Consider the following 22,182-nt stretch of genomic DNA (forward strand, 5'->3'; position numbering starts at 1 on the left):
GCATTGTCCTTCTCTATCAGGGGACGGCCTCGGTGACCTGAGGCCACTGTGTCTTTCCCTGGAGGGGGAAGACCTATTGCTATGTGAGGACACAGCTGAACGCGACCTTTGGGTCCGCTTACGCCTCGAACTGTTGGAAGCGCCCTGATCATGAGACCGGATGTCCCTTTGCTGGGTAACGTTCATAGCCGAGACATGACCCTGCAGAGCCTGCAGTAATGTGGAGGTCAGGTTATCTATAGACTGTGTCATAGACTGCGACATCTGAGTTGCCCATTCCAGCGCAGTAGCGGTCGCAGAAGCGTTGGTAGGGACTTCTTGGGGTTCTGCTCCGTTTTTTTTTTTTTTTTGGGTACAGTCCCGGCAGTGCGGATACGTGCTGCCGCTGGGGAGAGTGCAGACTGCATAAAAGCAGTCTTGCCTGGTTCTTTTCTTTGAGCCCGACATAGTACCTAGGCTGATTAATAAAGACCCTACAGGGGTATCTACGCAGAGGAAAAAGGAGTAGGAGAGCGCTATAGGTTATAGGAATTCACAGCTGAGTACCAAGGACCCAGCTGTGATCTTACCCCACCGGTGCTCCCCTTAGGTCCAGCGCTGATAAGCCCCATGTCCTGTGCCCCCCGGAGACTCTGTGCTGCCTTCCTCCAGGTGCAGCAAGATGGCCACCGGATTCTGAGGTGGAGAGGGAAGGGGGCGGAGAGCTGTAAAAGGGCGCGCTGGGCCATGTAAAAGCGCGCCCTTCCTGCCTCGATCCGCCCCTTCTATGACACTGCAGTGTCATTTTCTTCATCCGGGGGGGCGTGCCAGGGGCGGGCCGGGGGCGGGGAAAAGGCGGCGGCTTCGGCTAGGCCGAAGCCGCGGTCTAAATTAGAGGCCTGATGCCCAGGAGGGCTCCAGAGCGGCGCGGTAGTCCGGGAGGGGGTCGGATTTGCACCGGACCCCCCCAGAATGGGCGACTGGCTAGCGGTGGGGGCAGCAGTGCTAGCGGTTCCTGTGTGGGGGGTCCCTGGAGCGCCATGGAGCCACTGCTGCTGCAGAGGCAGGGGCGCAGAAAGCCCTGTCTCTGCTGTGCCACGTCTGCCTGCACCCTCCCCCGGCCCCAGCAGGATCCCACAGCTGGGCTGGGGTCCCTGGTGCAGAATGCTGTCTGTACTCCGACCCTACCTGCAGCGTCTCAACCTAATGCCCCCTGCGGGGGATTAGGGAGGGTGCGTCTGTCACCGTCAGGGGGTCTTCATCCTTGCCTCAACCCAGACCCTGAAGGGGGTTGGGGAAGGAGGGGGGGTCTCAACTTCGGACCAGTACCCGAGGGACTGGGGAAGGAGCGACATGGGGGACCGCCATCTCTACTTCAACTGGGCACCCCTAAAAAGGGGGCCAAGGAAGGAGCCATGCCGGGAGTCTCGCTGGAGACCCACTTTTCTTCATCTGTTCCGACGAAAGGAAAAAAAGAAAAAAAGGTGTGCCTCCTTGCGACACTAAGCAAAAACTGGAGAAGGCTGACGCCGTCCAGGGGTGTATACTGCAGAGGAGGAGCCAAAGTTAATCTTTTTCAGATTATGCATAGTGTCGCCTCCTAGTGGACAGCAGCATAACACCTACGGTTCTGTGTCCCCCAATAAGGCGACAGAGTAAACAAGTCGATTATTTCCTTGCTGGTAAATAATGTTAGAAATGTATCACGCACCTTGCTTCTCACCAGCAGGAACTTGACGCAGCGGTCATGACAGATGTCAGAGGCGTTGTACAGAAGCTCCTGTATATTGTTCGCAATTTTCCCAAGTTCCAGGTCTGTTAATTTTAGGTCCTCCGTCATCCTTAAAAAAAGGCGGAATATATGTTCAAGGATTAATTCAGTTCTGCTGTCTTTACAGCCAGAAAAGGATAAAAAGTCACACTATTACATAAGGCAGCTATGACGTTAATGCAAATAACCATGTTTAATAATGAATGAGAACGATACTGTGCTGAAAATAGCAGAGAGACAGCTGCGGAGACGTCTAGGTACGTAATAAATCACCCCATTAATGATTTAGAAGTCCTGAAATGATCCATTGTCACCAAGATAAGGTTCATTTTGGAAAATCTTGGGGCTACAGATTACAAGGAATGCAGACAGTCGCTATTACACATGATGATACAATAGAGTACGGCTGCGAGGGCTGATCCAGATATTTGCAGGAGGCTTAACCTGTGGTTGCATATGGGGAACCAATGCATAATGTTTCTGCCTCTATTTTGACCAAGGTGGTCACTAAAGGGCCTTAATCCTACTAATATACAGTTTGCTTGCAGCTCTATGCTTTGGAGTCTGCTCAGGTTCCGCTGAAGCTGCCTTTGCTTGCACCCTAGAAAAGCTCACAATTCGGGCCAGCACAACCTTAGCCGCTGGACTGAACTGTCAGTAATTGTCAGCCCACCGCCCCCGACAAACAGAAAGCCAGGAGGCAGAGGAGTGGTGTAATCCTGGAGAAAAGAAGAGGAGACAACCCCTTTAAAGGTTACAGTCAATCTACAGTGGTTTCAGAAGAAGGAGGCTGCCTCTCCCTGACCATCACCCTCAAAACCCCATGATGTGATCACGGGATGACTCTGGGGTGTGACAGTAGCAATAACAACAAATAAATTCAAAACCCTTACAAAATACCTTTTTTATGAAGTCAAAATTAAAAAAAAAAATTCACAATTGGCATACCAATATTATATATACAGTATATATATATATATATATATATATATATATATATATATATATATATATATATACACACACACACACATACATATATACACACACACTTATTAATATACACAGTAAAAAAAAATCAATGCTATAATTGAATTGCTGTTTTTTGTGCCCTAGGCCTAAAAAAAAATGAAGTAAAAAAAAAAAAAAAATAAAAAACATGACCAAAATGTTAAGTATTGAAAACTGGTAATGAATAAATATTAGAAATTGTCCAGCAAAAAAACAAGCCCCCATACGGCTATGTTGACATAAAAATACAAAACGTTATGTCTCTTGGAAGGCAATGAGGAAAAAAACAACAAGAAAAAATAGCTTCGAGAATAGTGGCCAAAATGCGTACAAGGGGAAGGGGTTGAATTAAAAATATTTGGAGGTCTAATATATAAGGAAGCGATTACTAAACGTAGCTAAAACAAGAGAAATTCCAGGACAGTAGATGACACAGCAATGCTCTGCTGTGCTGCTCCTGTATTTCCACCTCCAGGCCTCAAGATGGCACAAAACAACATGAATGCATTGAGCGGTTTGAGATCTCATATGAGATATTTTTCTAAAATCATCTCTTGATGAGATTTTGCTTGTTCTCCTGAAGAAGGAGTCCGTTTGAAACACATAGCCATTAGACTTTAATAAAGCCTTTAAAGGGAATTGGTCAGCAGGTTTTTGCTACTCCATCCTGGAGCAGCATGATGTAGGAGCTGAGAACCTGATTCCAGCAATGTATCATTTACTGGACTGCTTACAGCAGTTTTGATAAAATCACTGTTCTCTGAATGATGAGCTCTGTATCGCCTCATCCACACCATTTATCAGCTTTGTGTACACTCTGCATAGGCAGAAACCTGACAACCAGTGGTGGAAGGGGCGTGATTATACAGAGGTCAAGAATATAGAGGACTACATAGCAGTAGGTTACTAGTATTCTAGGTGATAATCTCCTGCTGAGAAAACACATTTATCAAAACTACAGCAAGCAGCCCAGTAAGTGACACATTGATGGAATCAGGGTCTCAGTTTCTACATTATGCCGCTCTCAGCATAGGTGGTAACATCCTGGTGACAGATTCTCCGAGCATCACTTCACTCTTCATTTTCTAAGCAGCACTGGTGAAGGGCCAGGTTTTCTCTCCCTTCTTTCAGCTAGTTTTTGCTGCACCCTGGTAGAACCACTGGCCTGGGACAGACTTGTGGCAGCAGCTTATCCCCTGACACGTGCTCCCAGCCCATCACCATGAGGGCAGCATAGCCTTGACCCTCACCTAGGCAATTGTTTTATTTTGGCAACTGCGACTGTGATTATTCTCATGTGTACATTAGGTCCATAAAGATGTCACACATGTATTAGGCACTGAAGAAGTCTGCGTAACTGAATACAATCTAAAAATGTAGAACAAGTCCATCCAGCATGCAGATATTAGAGTTAAGGGTATTAGGGTTAAGACCTAATGTGACACAAATACATGGATAAGAGGGGGTGTATGTACAGAAGTCACTTTTGTAGCCACTAAAAAGCTACTGAAGATTTTACAAAAGTGTCTTGGTTTCCAAATATTCTGTAAAAACTTAAGTACAAACACCCTAAAGGAAAACCCACTGATTTCATGTTTCAGATTAATGGTATTGTCACAGAAATGAGAACTTACCACACAGGACCCCAATTCTCATGATTGCTGGGGGTCCATGAGGTGGGTACCCCTGGGACGTTACACAATTATCAACTACCCAGAAGATGGTAGGTGATGTGTTTTCTCAAAACTTGAGTGCAGTATATAGCAGAAATGAAGCAAAAAAAATTTGCAGGATCCTGGTCCAGTGGCCACGTCAGCCGCCATTAGAGGTTGCCGGACCAGAGCCCTGCAAACTTATTACCTGCCGACATCACTGACACCTCTTCTGATTTGTTGGTCCCAAAGAGACATCTTGGTATCATGCCGCAACATAATGACACTGCGCTAGAAGAGCACTCAGCATGCTGGCAGGTAGGACGAAGTTTGCAGGGCTCTGGTCCTGCAGCCATGGACTACCGATGTCACCACCAGGCCAGGGTCTGAGAATCTTTTTGCCCACAGTCTTCATAATCCACCATCTGGCTATGATATGTAGATCACTTTATTTTACACCCAAAAGTTTTATTGTTAGATACATACAGCTCTGGCAAAAATTAACAGACCGCTGCACAGTTTCATAAAAGTCAGCTTCTCTACATGTCTGACAGCCTTTCCAGTGTCAGCTGAATTCCAACCAGAGTACTCCTCATTCTACTTAATGTGCTTCTGATTAGGTGATCACCTGAACCAAGTCTAATTTAACGAAGGAAAGTATAAGGCTGAGTGCACACGTACTTTTTTGTCCTGCGGATTTTTCCGCGCAGATTTGAAGAAATCCGCAGGTCAAATGACCTGCATTTTTCCTGCAGATTTCTTCCTGTTTTTTTGCGGTTTTCCCCTGCGGATTTGGAGAATGGAGCAGGTGGGTGGAAAACCGCACAAAAGAAGTGACATGCTGCTTTTTTTGTACCACACAAAAACCGTGCGGAAAAAAACGCAGCGTCTGCACAGCGTTTTTTTTTTTCCATTGATTTACATGCTACTGTAAATCACACTGCGGATCTCTGCGTTTCTGCGCAGAAAAATCCTCTGCGGATCCGCAGGAAAAATGCATCGTGTGCACATGGCCCAAAAAACCCCTGCTGTGGTGTTCACAATCCTCTTGCAATAGGACAAGGTGGATGGCAAAACAAGTGCTAGTAATATCCCAAAAGTAATAGGAATGAAAAAATAACTTATAACCATGCCAAAGGAGTTGAAAAGAGAAGTCTTGAGTGAGGAAAAGAAGGGCTAAATTCTGACTTTACTAGTAGAGGGATACAGTGAGCGTCATGTTACCTCCATCCTTAAAATTTCTAAGACAGCAGTCCATTACAACAAGGTCAAGCAGTAGACATTGGGGACAACAAAGCTACAGACCGGCAGAGGGCGAAAACGACTCTCCACTGACCGGGATGACCGTCATCTTATTCGAATGTCACTCAGCAACCGTAGGATGACATCAATGGCAGCTGGGGTGAAGTGCATGGCAAGAACAGTTCGTAACAGGCCCCTAGAGGCAGGGCTCAAGTTATGTAAAGCTAGAAAAAAAGCCTTTAATCAATGAGAAGCAAAGGAGAGCCGGGCTGAAGTTTGCCAAAGACCATAAGGATTGGACCATAGAGGACTGGAGTACGGTAATCTTCTCTGATGAGTCTAATTTTCAGCTTAGCCCAACACCTGGTCGTCTAATGGTTAGATGGAGACCTGGAGAGGCGTACAAGCCACAGTGTCTTGCACCCATTGTGAAATTTGGTGGGGGATCAATGATGATCTGGGATGCTACAGCGAGGCTGGAATTGGGCAGGTTAATCTTTGCGAAGGATGTATGAATCAAGCCGCCACACAGCTAGGTCAATCAATGTGTGGATGAAAGACCACCACATCAAATCCCTGTCATGGCAGCCCAATCTCCAGACCTGAACCCCATGGAAAACCTCTGGAATGTAATCAAGAGGAAGATGGATAGTCACAAGCGATCAAACAAAGAAGAACTGCTTCCATTTTTGTACCAGGGGTGGCATAAGGTCCCCCAAAAGCAGTGTGAAAGACTGGTGGAAAGCATGCCAAGACGCATGAAAGCTGTGAATAAAAATCATGGTTATTCCACAAAATATTGATTTCTGAACTCTTCCTGAGTTAAAACATTAGTATTGTTGTTTCTAAATGATTATGAACTTGTTAGCATTATTTGAGGTCTGCAAGCACTGCAGTTTTTCGTTCTTTTGACCATTTCTCATTTTCTGATAATAAATACAAAATTTAGTGCTTGGAAATTCGAAGATGTGTTATCAGTAGTTTATAGAATAAAAGAGCTCTTTAAATTTTACTGAAAACTATACCTATAAAGAAAAAAATCAGACAAAAGGAAAAATTAGCAGTGGCCTCTAAATTTTTGCCACAGCTGTATATACAAGCTTCCAATATACTTTCTGCATCAAGTTCTCAGTTTCCAAGATTTCTGCTTGCTTTCATTTAAAAGAAATAAGAACTTTTAGTTCCAGCACATAAAAACTTGTCCTGATCATGGCACAGGCACACAGGAGCACGGCTCCCTAATAGACACAGTTCTGATAACCGCACTGTCACAAGTCATGCGTCTGTCAGTCCATCCAATGAACAGGACATATATTGGAGGACAGTTGAATGAACATTCAATGACTTCAAGCAAAGATCTTGAAAATAATAAGGAATATATCCTAACGCTAATCTGGAAATGGCATCCTTTTGCAGAAACCATAACCTTTTAAAGGGATTCCTTCAGCTATTTTTTTACAAATGGAAATATATATATATATATACACACATACATATATATATATATATATATATATATACATACATATAGGCACTTGACTATGGGATGGAGGATATGTTTGACGGGTATATGGGCACGGGACTATGGGATGAAAAATATGTATATGGGCACGGGACTATGAGATGGCGGATATGCATGATGGGTATATGGGCATGGGACTATGGGATTGAGGATGTGTGATGGGTATATGGGCACTCGACTATGTGATGGTGGATATGTATGATGGGTATATGGGCACGGGACTATGGGATCGTGGATATGTATGATGGGTATATGGGCACGGGACTATGGGATGGAGGATACTTATAATTTGCTATAACTAACCACAGTTAGATACTATGCCCGGGCAGCGCCAGGCTCTTCAGCTAGTACATATACATATATATATATATATATATATATATATATACACATACACACACACACACACACTGGTGCCATAATAAAAATTATACCTTTTTTTTTTTATAGAGCACGGATGTGCTAGTCATGAGCCTGAAAGCCATATGCATAGCAGGCTGGTAATGAACTGGGGGAGTGTGTGTGTACTTGAAAAAGGCAGTCCGACTACATAGACACGCCCCAGTGCCCTTCCAGCCTCATTTGCATATGGAGTATTGGCTGGATTTCTTATGACTGGCACATCCGTGCTCTATATATACATCATTTTTATTAGTGGACAAGCACCTATATGCCCATACCACTGCTTCCACATGTAAAAAGTTGCTGACAGCTTCCCTTTAAACCAAAAATTAAAAGTGCAATCTACTTTCATCATAAACAAGACCAGTCCTACAGTACATATAATACATGTATACACATTAAATGTGCAAAATACAGGGGGTGATCTATGAGGAGCGTCAACCCGAAATGACTTCAGGCAGAAGACGATCCTTCCTAAACAATGCTTTTGGTTATGATCGTGAGGTCTCATTTCACAAGGTGGAAAGTTCTACAAAAGTGTAATGTTACTCACATTATTTCTACTCCCCCTGGGGATATTGAAGGCAATGTGTGATCTTTGCTGGATGAGGAGTCCGTAGTGCATTCGGGGTCAGACACAGAATCGCTGACGGAGGGCTCGCTACTGCTGGGGGATGCATCCCTCTGAAAGTTAGTGCTGGTAGAAGCGGAGGGATTCTCTCCTTCACTGAACGCATCGCTTATAAACAAGCCTTCGTGAGTCAAGTAGGCCAGATAGTTGTCTACATTACTTTCGCCGCTCAGACTTTTCTGAGCTGCCATTACCTCCGTTTCTCTGATCCGCTGATTCTTATCCAAGACCATGAGCACAACACTGCGGATAACGTTTATTGTGGCCTGGGAAGAAAGAGAATGAAATAATAAAGAGTGAACGGTGAATATTAGATATGGTTCAAGACTTATAATGTCATCTTTGCTACGTAATTTAATTTCTCGTCGACCTGATCCCCTCCGTGGCAGCCGGTCTTCACTTCTGTGGCCGGCATACTGGCCGCCTCTGACACTTGCTAGTCTCTGCAATATCAAGACAAGCTGAGCGCCAGAAATGGAGACCTGCTGCCGCGGAGGACCAGACTGGCTGCAGCCAGAGAAAATCGACTGTGAATATAACTTTAGGTCACCAAAAATAATGAAATTGGAAATAACATCCATTTTGGTTATTTGTTAACTTAAGTTTTAGGAAATACTACACTTCGCCTAATATCTAAATAAGGAACATAAGTCTCTATGGTGTTACTCAATACAAACAAATGAATAATATGAGGAGATTGCATAGAGTAGAGGGAACACGAGCTGGAGGACAACTGTACGTCCAGGAAACGGCAGAAAACTTTGGTCAGGGTTGGCATCTCAAGGACATATGCCCCATTATTGATAGCGGAGGAGAGGACTTTGTAAGACTTTCCCTTTAAAGTAGTTTTGTAAGCACCAACTTGGGAAATGGCATCGGCGTAGATCCAGCAGCTGTCACCCCTGCCGATCGCTAGTATGAATGGGCAGCATCTTGCCACTTCATCTTCACTATAGCTTTCCCCTCAAAGGCCATACCGGAAGGAGACGAAATTACAAAGCTTTTTCTTTGCGCTGCCATTATATGATTTTGCTCCTTTATTACCGTTGCTGTGTAATATTGCCAGCAGCGGCAAATTTACCCTGGTGACAAGTGAGATCCTGATGTCATTTAATAAATTTTCATGTTTTTTTAATCAACCTAAGCTGTAAAATGTGAAAAATCCCAATCCATAATAAAAATGGTAAGAGTGTTTCTGTAGATACAGAGGCAGGTTTCGTATTAAAAAGGAAGAATTTGGTATCAAACGTTCTCTGATACGAGTTCCTTTGACAGAAAAGATATATATCTTTATTTTCCTTGCCTAGTTGTATTGTTTCTCATATCGAAAAGCATTTTTATAAAAAAAAATATATATATACACATATAATAATAATAAAAAGGCCAAGGATGATGTTCAGCTTTCTTACCTTGACTCTCTGAAGAAAAATTGTAAACTTAACAAAAATGTTTTGCAGCAAATCGAACCACTGTGAAAAATTCATCATTCGCATCTGATCAGCGAGCCTGCAGCAACAAAACTACAGTGAATAAACTGAATATACATACAAGATACAGACGGAGAAAAGTAGCTGTGTGAAAACATTGAAATGATCATGCAGAAGAATAAAGTGAACTGTTTCCACTTACTGCTCCACAAAGAAAAAAAAAAAAACGCATCTGCACTTAGAAGTAAAATGTACAGCTCATCTGTCAGGTAAAACTCAGGATTCAAAAATTCTCTGTCAAAACTTTTTTTTTTAATAACCCATTTACATTTTTCCCAGCAGATGCTATTCTAACCTCCCAAATAAGCTGTGCCAAATATATAGCAGTCTGATCTGCCCCAGCTGCTTCCTATGGCAAAACTAACACCTACCACACATTGGAATAGGTTTTTTAGAGATGGGAATACCCCTTTAACTGTAGCAATAAATCTGTGACTGCCCGGGACCTCACGTCACAAGTAATACCGCAAATGGTGAACGCTACAGTAACGCAGCAGCTATGATTCCTGTATTAAGCTATACCTGCAGTGTTTGGTAAGACTGGTAACATATACTTACTTAGTGACCAGCTCAGAATCGATCTCATCAATTTGTGAGACTGTGCTAACCACACACTGAGGAGAGAAAGGAAAAAAAAATGTATTAACAGAGATATAAAAGAAAACAAGCAGATTAGTCCCAGAAAATCCACACACAAATACAGCACCATGAATGGGGTTTTCAAACAGATGTGTAAAGGACAGATCTCCATATTTAATCATTTAGGACATAGTGCAACTCGTGTTACCCATGCTCCTTATTCTAGAAACCCAGACATATTTTTAAACCTACCTGCATGGTTTTTACTAAAACACATCCTTATAATAACTACAGTGCAGCAGGTGAGCATCTGTGTTGTTTTTTTTTTACAAGGTGGACATCTTCCTTTAAAAAAAAAAAAAAAAAAAAAAAAAAAAGGGTTCTCCAGGTAGTGGACAATCCCTTTAATAAGCATGTCCTAGGGTATGTACTCCATTATTCTGGTGCCTTCAAGTCCCATAATCCTCCTGTGCCTCCTGCCCATTCTGTCTGAGCCCATCATGTGACTGCAATAGGCTGCCATTAATGCCCTGATCAGCCCCCTGCAGTGTGAATGTTGATGACACGATCTGGGGTCAACTGATGCGGGGTCATGTCATCATTAGAGGGACATACACTACGGAGCTTCCGGTGTCATGTGACACTGGACCTCAGCGGCACAGAGAGGCGGCTTCATCTGAGTAACCCATTTAATCACAGTCTCCAAAACTACTTATATAATACAAAGTAAATAAGAGAAAATAAAAATATTTTTAGAAGACTGAGTACAATAATTAAGCTTTAAACTATAACTCTGTCTCATGATAGAGCTCACAGACGGACTCGGGCCATGGAATCTGTAGTCAGTACCTGTTTAATGATGTTTTTTGCAGTTGCCATCATTTCATCAGCATAGATCTCGAAAAAATCTAGCTTCCTCTGCTTTAGCAGCCCAAAGACCAACGACACCAGTCTCTCCTGTGGACAAACAGTGGTACTGGAGTTATCAGGTAACTAAAACAGTCGGATTCTAAATGTCGCTAAAGTAAGAGAGTAAACTAATCTATTATGTACTGTAGCAGAGCCAGGTAGGACACGGATAAGTCCTAGCTCTGGGGCTTTTGATTAGCTGCATAGCTTTTTACTACAACCAGGGCCTGTGGTAACTAGGTATGTCAGTCTGGAATGGAGCAGAGTCGAGTGTGCTGATTGGTGAGCTACCTGCCAAAATGTGAGCTGTAGCTGGAAGAGACACATGCCAGGGTCCCTCTCTGAATGGAAACTGCACGGTCAGCTAGGAAAGTTGAGCAGTCTGAGTGTTAGAGCTGCAAAGAACAGTATGGAAGCTGCAGCCTGTTCAGTGTGAACTGTGACTGGAATTGAACACTTCGTTTTGGCGCTGGAAGCCTCATACATAAAGGAAAACTGTACTGTCTCACTACAATAAAATGACTGAAATGTACTCGGTATTCTTCCCCCACCTCCTCTATCACTTGTCCGTCCTCTTCCAATGATCTGTTCAGGTCTGTGCGAGCATAAGAGGTGAATTCTGCAATGATCATTTTATCAATCAGCTTTTCCAGTTCACAAAGTTGGGATCCAAGATGTCTGTGGAGAGAAGGAAAAATCAAAAAACTCTTAATTTCTTCATTTTTTTTTTGTGTGATCGAAGAACATTTTTTTGCAGAACCCCCAATCTCCTGTATACTGTACTCATGCACAGGAGGCTCCTGTTCTGATATCTGAGCATTTTGGATCTAAAACATAGTGATAAAATGTGGGAATTTACTTGGACAATTACATTTTTAGGTGGTCCAGTATTTGACTCAAACACCGCTCTGTAGGGCTGAAACCTTCATTCATACTGTGCCTACTTGTCAGGGTTGCCAATCATCGGAAGAGGGAACCTCATAGGTGGCTGCGCTAGGTGGGAATGATACAGAGGATTGGGGCAGGAGTTGGACATTGTCCCGCTGCAACTGCTATATCCAAGACGTGATCAATACCCCCCTTGGTGATCAGGCGATGGCCCCCTGTCCTGCTGCAGCCAATCAGGCATTCCCCAGAAGGATCATAGTATTACATGGTTGCCATTCAACTGCTGCAGCATTATATAGCCTGGTAACTAAAATGAAGGACTTTTTCACACATTAGGGTATGTGCACACGCTGGGGATTCTGCTGCGTTGTACAGTACCTTTATTTCCTATGGAAATAAAAAAAAACGCAGTGCACATGCTGTGGATTTTTCCGCGCGGTTTTGCTGCGGGTTACAATCCGCAGCATGTCAATTCTTTGTGCGGATTTCGCTGCGGTTTCACACCAATCCATTATGAGGTGTGAAACCGCAGGGCAAAACCGCAGAAAAACCACAGGACTTATGTCTTGCGGATTTACCTGCAAATTTTTCATCAAAATCCGCACAACCTAAAAACTACGTGTGCATTTACCCTTAGAGGGGCTAGCCATCAGATAATCATTATTAGACCATGGGGGTCAATCACCAGGCTACCAAGTTTGCTGCTCAGGTGGTGTTTGGATGTAAACATTGAACGAAGCTGCATTGCGCTGCTCTGTTCAATGTGTAGCAGTCGCTGCTGAGCAATGCAGAGCAGCTCCTAAGACTTTAGCTGTGCAGTGCTGTAGTGTAAAGCATGATGCAGCGATAGAACAGCAGAGTCACAGTTCAGGTAGATATTGGTAGAGAGAACGTGCGCGACAGAGGGAACGCACGCGAGAGTGGGAACACGAGAGAGGGCGAACGCAGGAGAGGGAAGGCGAGAGAGGGCAAGCGCGGGAGAGGGAAGGCGAGAGAGGGCAAGCGCGGGAGAGGGAAGGCGAGAGAGGGCAAGCGCGGGAGAGGGAAGGCGAGAGAGGGCAAGCGCGGGAGAGGGAAGGCGAGAGAGGGCAAGCGCGGGAGAGGGAAGGCGAGAGAGGGCAAGCGCGGGAGAGGGAAGGCGAGAGAGGGCAAGCGCGGGAGAGGGAAGGCGAGAGAGGGCAAGCGCGGGAGAGGGAAGGCGAGAGAGGGCAAGCGCGGGAGAGGGAAGGCGAGAGAGGGCAAGCGCGGGAGAGGGAAGGCGAGAGAGGGCAAGCGCGGGAGAGGGAAGGCGAGAGAGGGCAAGCGCGGGAGAGAAGGCGAGAGAGGGCAAGCGCGGGAGAGGGAAGGCGAGAGAGGGCAAGCGCGGGAGAGGGAAGGCGAGAGAGGGCAAGCGCGGGAGAGGGAACGCGCGAGAGGGCAAGCGCGGGAGAGGGAACGCGCGAGAGGGCAAGCGCGGGAGAGGGAACGCGCGAGAGGGCAAGCGCGGGAGAGGGAACGCGCGAGAGGGCAAGCGCGGGAGAGGGAACGCGCGAGAGGGCAAGCGCGGGAGAGGGAACGCGAGAGGGCAAGCGCGGGAGAGGGAACGCGAGAGGGCAAGCGCGGGAGAGGGAACGCGAGAGGGCAAGCGCGGGAGAGGGAACGCGAGAGGGCAAGCGCGGGAGAGGGAACGCGAGAGGGCAAGCGCGGGAGAGGGAACGCGAGAGGGCAAGCGCGGGAGAGGGAACGCGAGAGGGCAAGCGCGGGAGAGGGAACGCAAGAGGGCAAGCGCGGGAGAGGGAACGCAAGAGGGCAAGCGCGGGAGAGGGAACGCGAGAGAGCGCGCGGGAGAGGGAACGCGAGAGAGCGCGCGGGAGAGGGAACGCGAGAGCGCGCGCGGGAGAGGGAACGCGAGAGAGCGCGCGGGAGAGGGAACGCGAGAGAGCGCGCGGGAGAGGGAACGCGAGAGAGCGCGCGGGAGAGGGAACGCGAGAGAGCGCGCGGGAGAGGGAACGCGAGAGAGCGAGCGGGAGAGGGAACGCGGGAGAGGGAACGCGAGAGAGCGCGCGGGAGAGGGAACGCGAGAGAGCCCATGAGAGCACGAGAGACGGAACACGAGAGAGCGCGCGCGCGAGAGAGGGATCACGAGAGAGCACACAAGAGGGATCACGAGAGAGCACACAAGAGGGATCACGAGAGAGCACGAGAGACGGAACACGAGAGAGCGCGCGCGAGAGAGAGAGGGAACACGAGAGAGCGCGCGCGAGAGAGAGAGGGAACACGAGAGAGCGCGCGAGAGAGAGAGGGAACACGAGAGAGCGCGCGAGAGAGAGAGGGAACACGAGAGAGCGCGCACGCGAGACAGGGAACACGAGAGAGCGCGCACGCGAGAGAGGGAACACGAGAGTGCGCGCGCGAGAGAGGGAACACGAGAGTGCGCGCGAGAGGGAACACGAGAGAGCGCGCGAGAGAGAGGGAACACGAGAGAGAGGTTTTGTTTTACATTGTTTTCCTTGATTTCTGCCATTCCCTGCTGGGGTGAGCTGAATTCCTTTTTGCTCTGTCTTCAGAAAATACCTGAGTGCTGATATAGTTTTTTTGAGGCCTAGCGTCTTCAGGGCTTTTTTCCCTATCAGATGTTGGCTCTTGTTTTGATAGGGTTTTGGCGGATTACAGACAGCAGCTTTTCTGTCCTGTCCTATCTAGTTAGCTTGGGCCCCATCAATTGCTCAGCCTATCTTTCTATCTGTGTGTTTTTTCATCTTGCTTCACCGTCATTATATGTTGGGGGCTGCCTATTGCTTTGGGGTCTGCTCTGGGGCAGTTTAGATTTCCCTTTCTGTCTTTAGGCTATGTAGTTCTCCGGCTGTGTTCGAGGGGTCTAGGGCACCGTAGGAACCCCCCACGGCTACTGCTAGTTGTTGTTGATAGGTTCAGGGGTCTGCAATCCGATAGCTGCCAACTTCTCTGGTTTTCTGGACTTAGCTAGTATTTCTGTTTTTGTCTCCTACGGTGACTCATTCATAACACTGATCCTTTGTAGTGACAAGTCCTATTATTCTCAGGTTATAGACTTATGTGTTCTGTCACAAGTGAAGATATATTGCATCTTGGCAGCCAGAGAATATAGCAATATTTCACATTACTTACCGAAAACTGTGAATGCCCTGAAGTTCTTGCTGCAGAACCTCTTGAGTTGTTGCTATCAACTCCAGGGCCCCCACGTATTCGGAGGTTGACAGCAGCAGCTGAACTGTAGGCTGAGTCTGGTGCACAGTAGCCATTAATTTCAGTTTATTGAACACTTTAATGCAGTTGTCCCTTGTCAGAGTCTGGCGCAGGATTTGCAGAGATCCCTCACATATTACTCTGTCTATCTGAGAAAACTTGCCCCGTAGCATCTTCACAGCCTGAGACGTTTTCCTGAGGCAGTCCTGCAGCTCGTGCTGGGAGGTCATAGCGTGAAAAAAGGCTTCAGAGCGTAAGGAAATCTGATGGGCGATGTTCACCTCTACAATGTCCAGATAGTGGCTCAGCTGCAACAAATGAGAGCAATGTGCACATGGTGACTATAACACAACCGCAATAGTATGGGCTGCAAATATCCATGTATATCACTAAACTGTGTTAGAAATTATTATGCAAAAAGAGTTTAGGAGTGATAAGGTTAGAATTTTTTTGTTTGTCATTTAAACTCATTGATGGTGATGTGTGTCAGGGCTCTTTATATCACTGAAAGCAATTGCAGATACCTGTGCAAATTAGTTTGGCAGGTGTGTCCAAATAAAGGCAAGACTACTTAAGAAGGTTGTTCCACATTATTAAGCAGCCTACATTTTTTGCCAAAATGGGAAAGAAAAAGAATGTGTCGGCTGCTGAGAAGCAACAAATTGTGGAGTATTTAGGTAAAGGCATGACTACAATCAACATTGCCAAGACACTTCATCGTGATCATCGCATAATCAAGAAGTATGTAGCGGATTCCCAGCACACACGTGTGCGTGCTGATAAGGAAAAATTGAGGACTCTTTCCAACAGGCAATTGCGTCAGGTTAAAAGAGCAGCTGCAAAAATGCCTTGTCATAGCAGCAGACAAGTTTTTGAAGCTGCTGGTGCCTCCAACGTCCCCCGAACAACAAGATGCAGGGTCCTTGAGAGATTTGCAGCTGTGCGTAAGCCATCCTGTCGACCACCTCTATCCACTGCAAACAAGCAGAAACGGCTCCAGTGGAACAAACGATACATGAAGACTGACTTCCAAACTGTTTTGTTCACCGATGAGTGCCGTGCAACGCTCGATGGTCCAGATGGATGGAGTGGAGGATGGCTGGATGATGGACACCCCATGAAAACACGGCCAAGGCGCCAACAAGGAGGAGGTGGAGTAATGTTTTGGGCTGGAATCATGGGGAGATTGTCGGCCCCTTTAGGATCCCTGAAGGGGTAAAGATGAACTCCATAATCTATGTGGAGCTTCTAAAACAGCACTTCCTGCCATGGTTCAAGAGGAAGAACCATGCTTTCCGCAGCAAGATCATTTTCATGATGATAATGCACCGTCTCATGCTGCAAATAACACATCTGCATCTCTGGCTGCTATGGGCATAAAAGAAGACAAACTTATGGTGTGGCCACCATCTTCCCCTGACCTCAACCCCATTGAGAACCTCTGGAGCATCATCAAAAGGAGTGTCTATGATGGCAGGAGGCAGTTCACATCTAAGCAACAGCTCTGGGAGGGTATTCTGTCCACATACAAACCATCCAAAAACTGACAAATTCAATGGACGAGAGAGTTCAGAAGCTTCTTTCGAACAAGGGGTCCTATGTGCAAATGTAACATCACCTAGAATAAAGTTTTGACTTGAAAACTGTTTGATTTCATTTTGTAATAAGCTGATAATGCTTATAATTTCACAATTGACCATTTTTTTGTTCAAAATAAAAATAAAAAGGTTGAAAACTCTGCTGTGCATAATAATTTGGAACATGCATTTTGAGTGTTTATTATTTTTAAAAATATACTGTTTTCATAGGCAGTTTGTTCAAAAACATTGCAATTATACTAGAATAGTAGATGACTGGAAAATAACAATGACTGCAATTCATATAGGTAATTTAGAGAAAATATGAGGAAATATTTTTTGCATAATAATTTGGAACACAGTGTACACGCAAGACCTTTACTAGATAGGTTTGTGCCTTTGAAGTCGTTCTCAAAAATAGTCAAAAAAACAAAAAAAAAAACCTGTTGTTTATTTGATCGTCCATGACACCACCACCTGAGAGAGGGAATCTACAGATACAAAAGGGCGGCACCTCTCCCACGCATCAGTGTGGGGTCCCTGGAAGCACCACGGAGGGGGCGGGCAGGTCTCCACGGCAGTGTGCGGAGCAGGGGTCCGGAGGACAGCCGTCTCCAGAGTTTCGGTGCCAGTAGGTACGGGTGCATCCCCCCGGTGTCCGGCCTTTGTTGCGGCTCCGATCCTGCATTTGGGCCCAGTCAGCGGGTGCGTGGCGGCACGCGGGAGGCTGGAAGCATACCAGGCCGGGGCGCCGTGCCAGCTCCCTATTGCGCGTTCCAGCAGGCTCATTTGAGCGGCGGAAGTGACGCAGCGGAGAGGGAGGGGCCGGAAACGCCTAAACCAGAAGTCGGGTGCTGGCCGGCTTTTTCGTATGCACCGCGGGAACACGGCTGTTCTGGGTCACATGCAGCGGCCGGGGGAGGGGAGGTCACGGGGAGGGTCCCAGGTGGGAGGTGCCTCTGGCCAGAACCCTGCTGACCCAGATTTCCGGGGGAGGCCAATATAAGAGTGGCTGGGACACTGCTGGGGTGCTTCTGAAGGCCCATTGCAGCGATGGATACGACAGAAGCCCCCATAGATCAGCAGGACGAGGTGCAGGAGCACCCACACCCGCATGGACAGGCCTCAGCGAAGCCTCATACAAGCTCCCAGCTAAAGAACCGAGGAAGGGTGAGCAGTTAGAGCTGCAAAAGTTCCTCCAGGCTGAAGGATTCAGCTGCCTCCCTCCGTGATCCGGTACCTGCTTCTACTGCTTGGGTAAGATATCTCTGTGAAAGTACCCTGATGCAGTGTTCCCTTATGTTTTTTCCGTAGGGAAAGAAGTGCTCTGGTAAACAGAAACCTAGGGAATGTGCACTCTGTAGTTGTCCCTTGCCAGATGCCTAGCCTAAAAAGTTGTGTCAGCCGTGCGTGCGACAGACGGTAGGGTTCAAAAAGGGAGCAATAGTCCATGGTTAGACTTGCAGGCCCTTACACTCTCCCCCGTTTATACAGGTAGCGGAAGAAACTCCTGACTTCACCGTAAGCCTGAGGGAAATAATCAGGACAGATGTGAAAGACTCCCTAAAGTCCCTGTCACAAGGGGAATCTTCTAGAACAGAAGCTAGTTTTTCGGGTTCAGATTCCTCGGCAGCCCCTGGGAAGGGCGAAGATTCCTCAGAGCCCTCTGCTTCGTCTTCATCTTTTTCGGAGGAAGACTCCAGCCGTTTCTGCTTCCCCTTAGACCAAATGGACAGGCTAGTCAAAGCAGTAAGGTCCACCATGGGCAGGGGTGGATTAAGGGTAGCCAGGGCCCCGGGCTGTTCAGACTCTGTGGGCCCCCTGGTCATGTGACGGGGTCGTGTGATGGGGTCGGGAAGTCACTAGTTTTCATGACGCATACTGTGCGTCAAGGAGCGGGAAGGGGTTAAATACGGAGGTACAAAAACTCAGAAAATACACGTGTGCACGAGGCCTCACAAATACTGAGGTAAAAAACACCAAATACTCAGCATGTCCATGAGGCCTCACAAATACTGAGGTAAAAAACACCAAATACTCAGCGTGTCCATGAGGCCTCACAAATACTGAGGTAAAAAAAACCAAATACTCAGCGTGTCCATGAGGCCTCACAAATACTGAGGTAAAAAACACCAAATACTCAGCGTGTCCATGAGGCCTCAAAAATACTGAGGTAAAAAACACCAAATACTCAGCGTGTCCATGAGGTCTTACAAATACTGAGTGAAAAACTCACCAAATACTCAGCATGTGCACGAGGCATTATAAATACTGAGGTAAAAACTCACCAAATACTCAGCGTGGGCACGAGGCCTTATAAATACTGAGGTAAAAACTCACCAAATACTCAGCGTGTGCATGAGGCCTTACAAATACTGGAAGGCTTCCACCCAACATCTAGTCCTGACTCACCTGTACCTAACATCGAAACCAGCTAATAGTCTGCAATCACCGGCTGACCTGGACCCATGACCTGTCAAACAAGTTACTTCACATGAGTCACACAGAGGCTTCTGCTTCATGAACTTCCCCAGATAGAAGAAGCAGCCTCCGGTGTGTAGCCTGTGGCCGGATACACAGGAAGAGACGCTCCTCGTCACAGGCTGTGCCCAACATGGCAGCAGAGGGGTTAACGCCACAGACAAGTCGCCGTCTCCTCACACACTGGACACGACGCTGCATCTGCCGACGAACAAGCGCACAATGCGCAATATTAGGCATGTCCCAGATGTTCAGCATGTGGAGGACCAAGGGGGGACAAAAAAGACCCCAAGATTGCAACAGGAGCATGGGAAAGTGGACCGTGGTCGGAGTGGCAGGGTTTATATAGGGGTTGGAGTAAGTGAAAATATATATATATACACATATACACACACACATATACACACACACACACACACACACACACACAGACATTACTACATGCGGGCAGCGCACACATGCACAATCCTCAGGTTGTATAACTTTCAACTGGTCAAAACATTTCAGTAGGCCAAGAAAGAAACGTGGCAGGAATAAAGTACACCTCATAGTAACTTATGTGTGAGGCAGAGGTGACAAGACCCGCCATCTCGTGCCCACCTTACTAGAGGTGCCCACTGCCCACATATAACAAAGTTGATGGAAACAGACGACTTCCACTATGATGATTGGTTACCGGCCGCCCGACCACACCCATTTCACAACTAGTCACACCCATGTCCACGCCACAACCACACCCATTTAGCACTGCTGATCACACTGACTGGTACTGAGGGCACAGTGGCTGGTACTGAGGAAAAGAGAGAACAGAGAGAGAGAAAAAACAAAACAGAGAGAGAGAAAGAAAGGAGAGAGAGAAAGAAAGAAGAAAGAAAGAGAGAAACAGAGAGAAAACAAAAGAACAGAGAGAAAGAAAGAGGGGAAAGAATGAAAGAACAAAGGGGGAAAGAAAGAGGGGACAGAAAAAAGAACAAAGAGAGAAAAAGAAAAAGGGAAAGAACAGAGAGGGAGAGAGAAAGAAAGAGGGGAAAGAAAGAATAGAGATAAAGAAATAACGGGGAAAGAGAGCAGAGGGAAAGAAAGAGGGGAAAGAAAGAAAGAACAGAGCGAAAGAAAGAACAGAGCGAAAGAAAGGAAGAACAGAGAGAGAAAGAAAGATTAGCGAGAGAAAGAAAGAGGGGAAAGAACAGAGCGAAAGAAAGACCAGAGAGAAAGAGAAAGAACAGAGACAGAAAGAAAGAACACAGAGAGAGAAAGAAGGAAAAATTCTATAAAGATACCATATCAGTCTGGCTCACATTGTAGTGCCCACCTGAGCCTCCTGGTGCAGAACATATCATGATCCACTCACATGGCCGACATCCCCGAGTCTAAGGCGATCCCGCTGTCGGAGGAGGACACGGTGATGGATCTGAAGCATTCCCTGAAGTGCCTCCATGGTTCCGTCACAATCTCCTGAAATTACCTCATTTACGGTCAGCTTCCAGCACGTCACTTCCGATGGAACGTCACGTGCAAGTTTTCAAGTGCTCCTCGGAGCTTCGCCGTGTACTCCTGTGTACGCGGGAAAAGTCAGCTCCCGGTCGGGGCAGTGGCGCAGACTCTCAAAATCTGGAACGGTTGTGAGGTATGAATGCTCCCCATCATATACCTTGTACATGCATGGCTCCCCACACCTCATACACACACGGTTCCGCTTTGTATGCCTCGTACACACACGGCTCCACTCAGTACACACATGGCTCTGCTCTGTAAACCTCGCACACGCGTAGCTCCGCTCCGTACACCTCGTACACACACGCAGCTACATCCAACCTGTAAACCCCTCCTGACCCCACACATACTTGACTGATTCAGCACGATGGCAACCAGCACAGCAGAGTCCTGCATAGTTAACATACATCGAGGGCTGTGCGTGCGCACAAGACCTGTGATAAGGTCACAGGAGGGGAGGAGTCAGGAGTTACATGATCAGGGGCCTCCGACTGAGATGCCTGATCATGTGACCCCTGACTCCTCCCCTCCTGTGACCTCATCACAGGTTCTGTGCGCAGAGCAGGGATTTATCAGTGAGGGGCTGCGGTGGCCGGTGGCGGATTATAATGGGGCAATTTACCCTGGGCTGGTGGGCCCCCCCACACCACTGGGCCCTGGGATACCGCCCATATTGACCTCATTATAATCCGCCACTGACCATGGGGGTAGTGGACACAAAACCGGAACTCTCAGCGCAGGATCTGATGTTCGGCAGCCTAGATCCAAGGAAGCGGAAGGCCTTCCCGCTAAATAAAGTCCAGAGCCTGATAGACAGCGAATGGAAGAAGCCTGAATAAAGGGGCACCTTACCACAGGCCTTCAAGCGGCGATACCCCTTCGATGACCCATTGGTAAACAGATGGGACAAAGCCCCTAAGCTCGACGCAGCAGTAGCCAAAGCCTCAAAAAAGTCCTCCATACCTTTTGATGACATGGCCTCCTTAAAAGATCCGCTGGACGAAAAAGCGGATTCATTTCTAAAAGGAACATGGGAGATGTCAGCTGGCGCTTTAAGACCAGCAGTTGCTGCTACTTGCACAGCCAGATCCATGATGGTCTGGCTGGACCAGTTTGATTCTCAGCTGAAAGACGGAGCCTCGAGAGCATCTATCCTTAAGACCCTGCCGATGATACAAAATGCTGCTGCCTTTTTAGCCGATGCTTCGGCGGATACGGCAAGGATGGCAGCCAGGACCGCAGGATTGTCAAACGCAGCTCGAAGGGCTCTCTGGTTGAAGTGTTGGCCAGGGGATATCCAGGCCAGATCCCGCCTCTGTTCCATTCCATGTGAGGGAGAATATCTATTCGGTC

The 22,182-nt window shown here is 47.0% G+C and overlaps 1 protein-coding gene across 3 annotated transcripts in view; it reads right to left on the bottom strand.

Moving 5' to 3' along the window:
• Positions 1 to 22,182, bottom strand: part of VPS54 (VPS54 subunit of GARP complex) — a 117,509-nt gene that overhangs the window by 17,168 nt on the left and 78,159 nt on the right. For all 3 annotated transcript variants that reach the window (XM_073553760.1, XM_073553759.1, XM_073553758.1), the window contains exons 7-13: positions 15,200 to 15,585; positions 11,737 to 11,863; positions 11,126 to 11,233; positions 10,256 to 10,311; positions 9,620 to 9,716; positions 8,133 to 8,476; positions 1,691 to 1,820 (exon numbers count right to left, since the gene is read on the bottom strand). In XM_073553760.1, coding sequence (XP_073409861.1) covers positions 1,691 to 1,820; positions 8,133 to 8,476; positions 9,620 to 9,716; positions 10,256 to 10,311; positions 11,126 to 11,233; positions 11,737 to 11,863; positions 15,200 to 15,585 — 1,248 coding nt within the window. The remainder of the gene's footprint in view (positions 1 to 1,690; positions 1,821 to 8,132; positions 8,477 to 9,619; positions 9,717 to 10,255; positions 10,312 to 11,125; positions 11,234 to 11,736; positions 11,864 to 15,199; positions 15,586 to 22,182) is intronic.

This window comes from Dendrobates tinctorius, unplaced genomic scaffold, assembly GCF_039654945.1.
Source record: "Dendrobates tinctorius isolate UK_male_01 unplaced genomic scaffold, ASM3965494v1 ptg000203l, whole genome shotgun sequence".
Taxonomy (NCBI): Eukaryota; Metazoa; Chordata; class Amphibia; order Anura; family Dendrobatidae; genus Dendrobates; species Dendrobates tinctorius.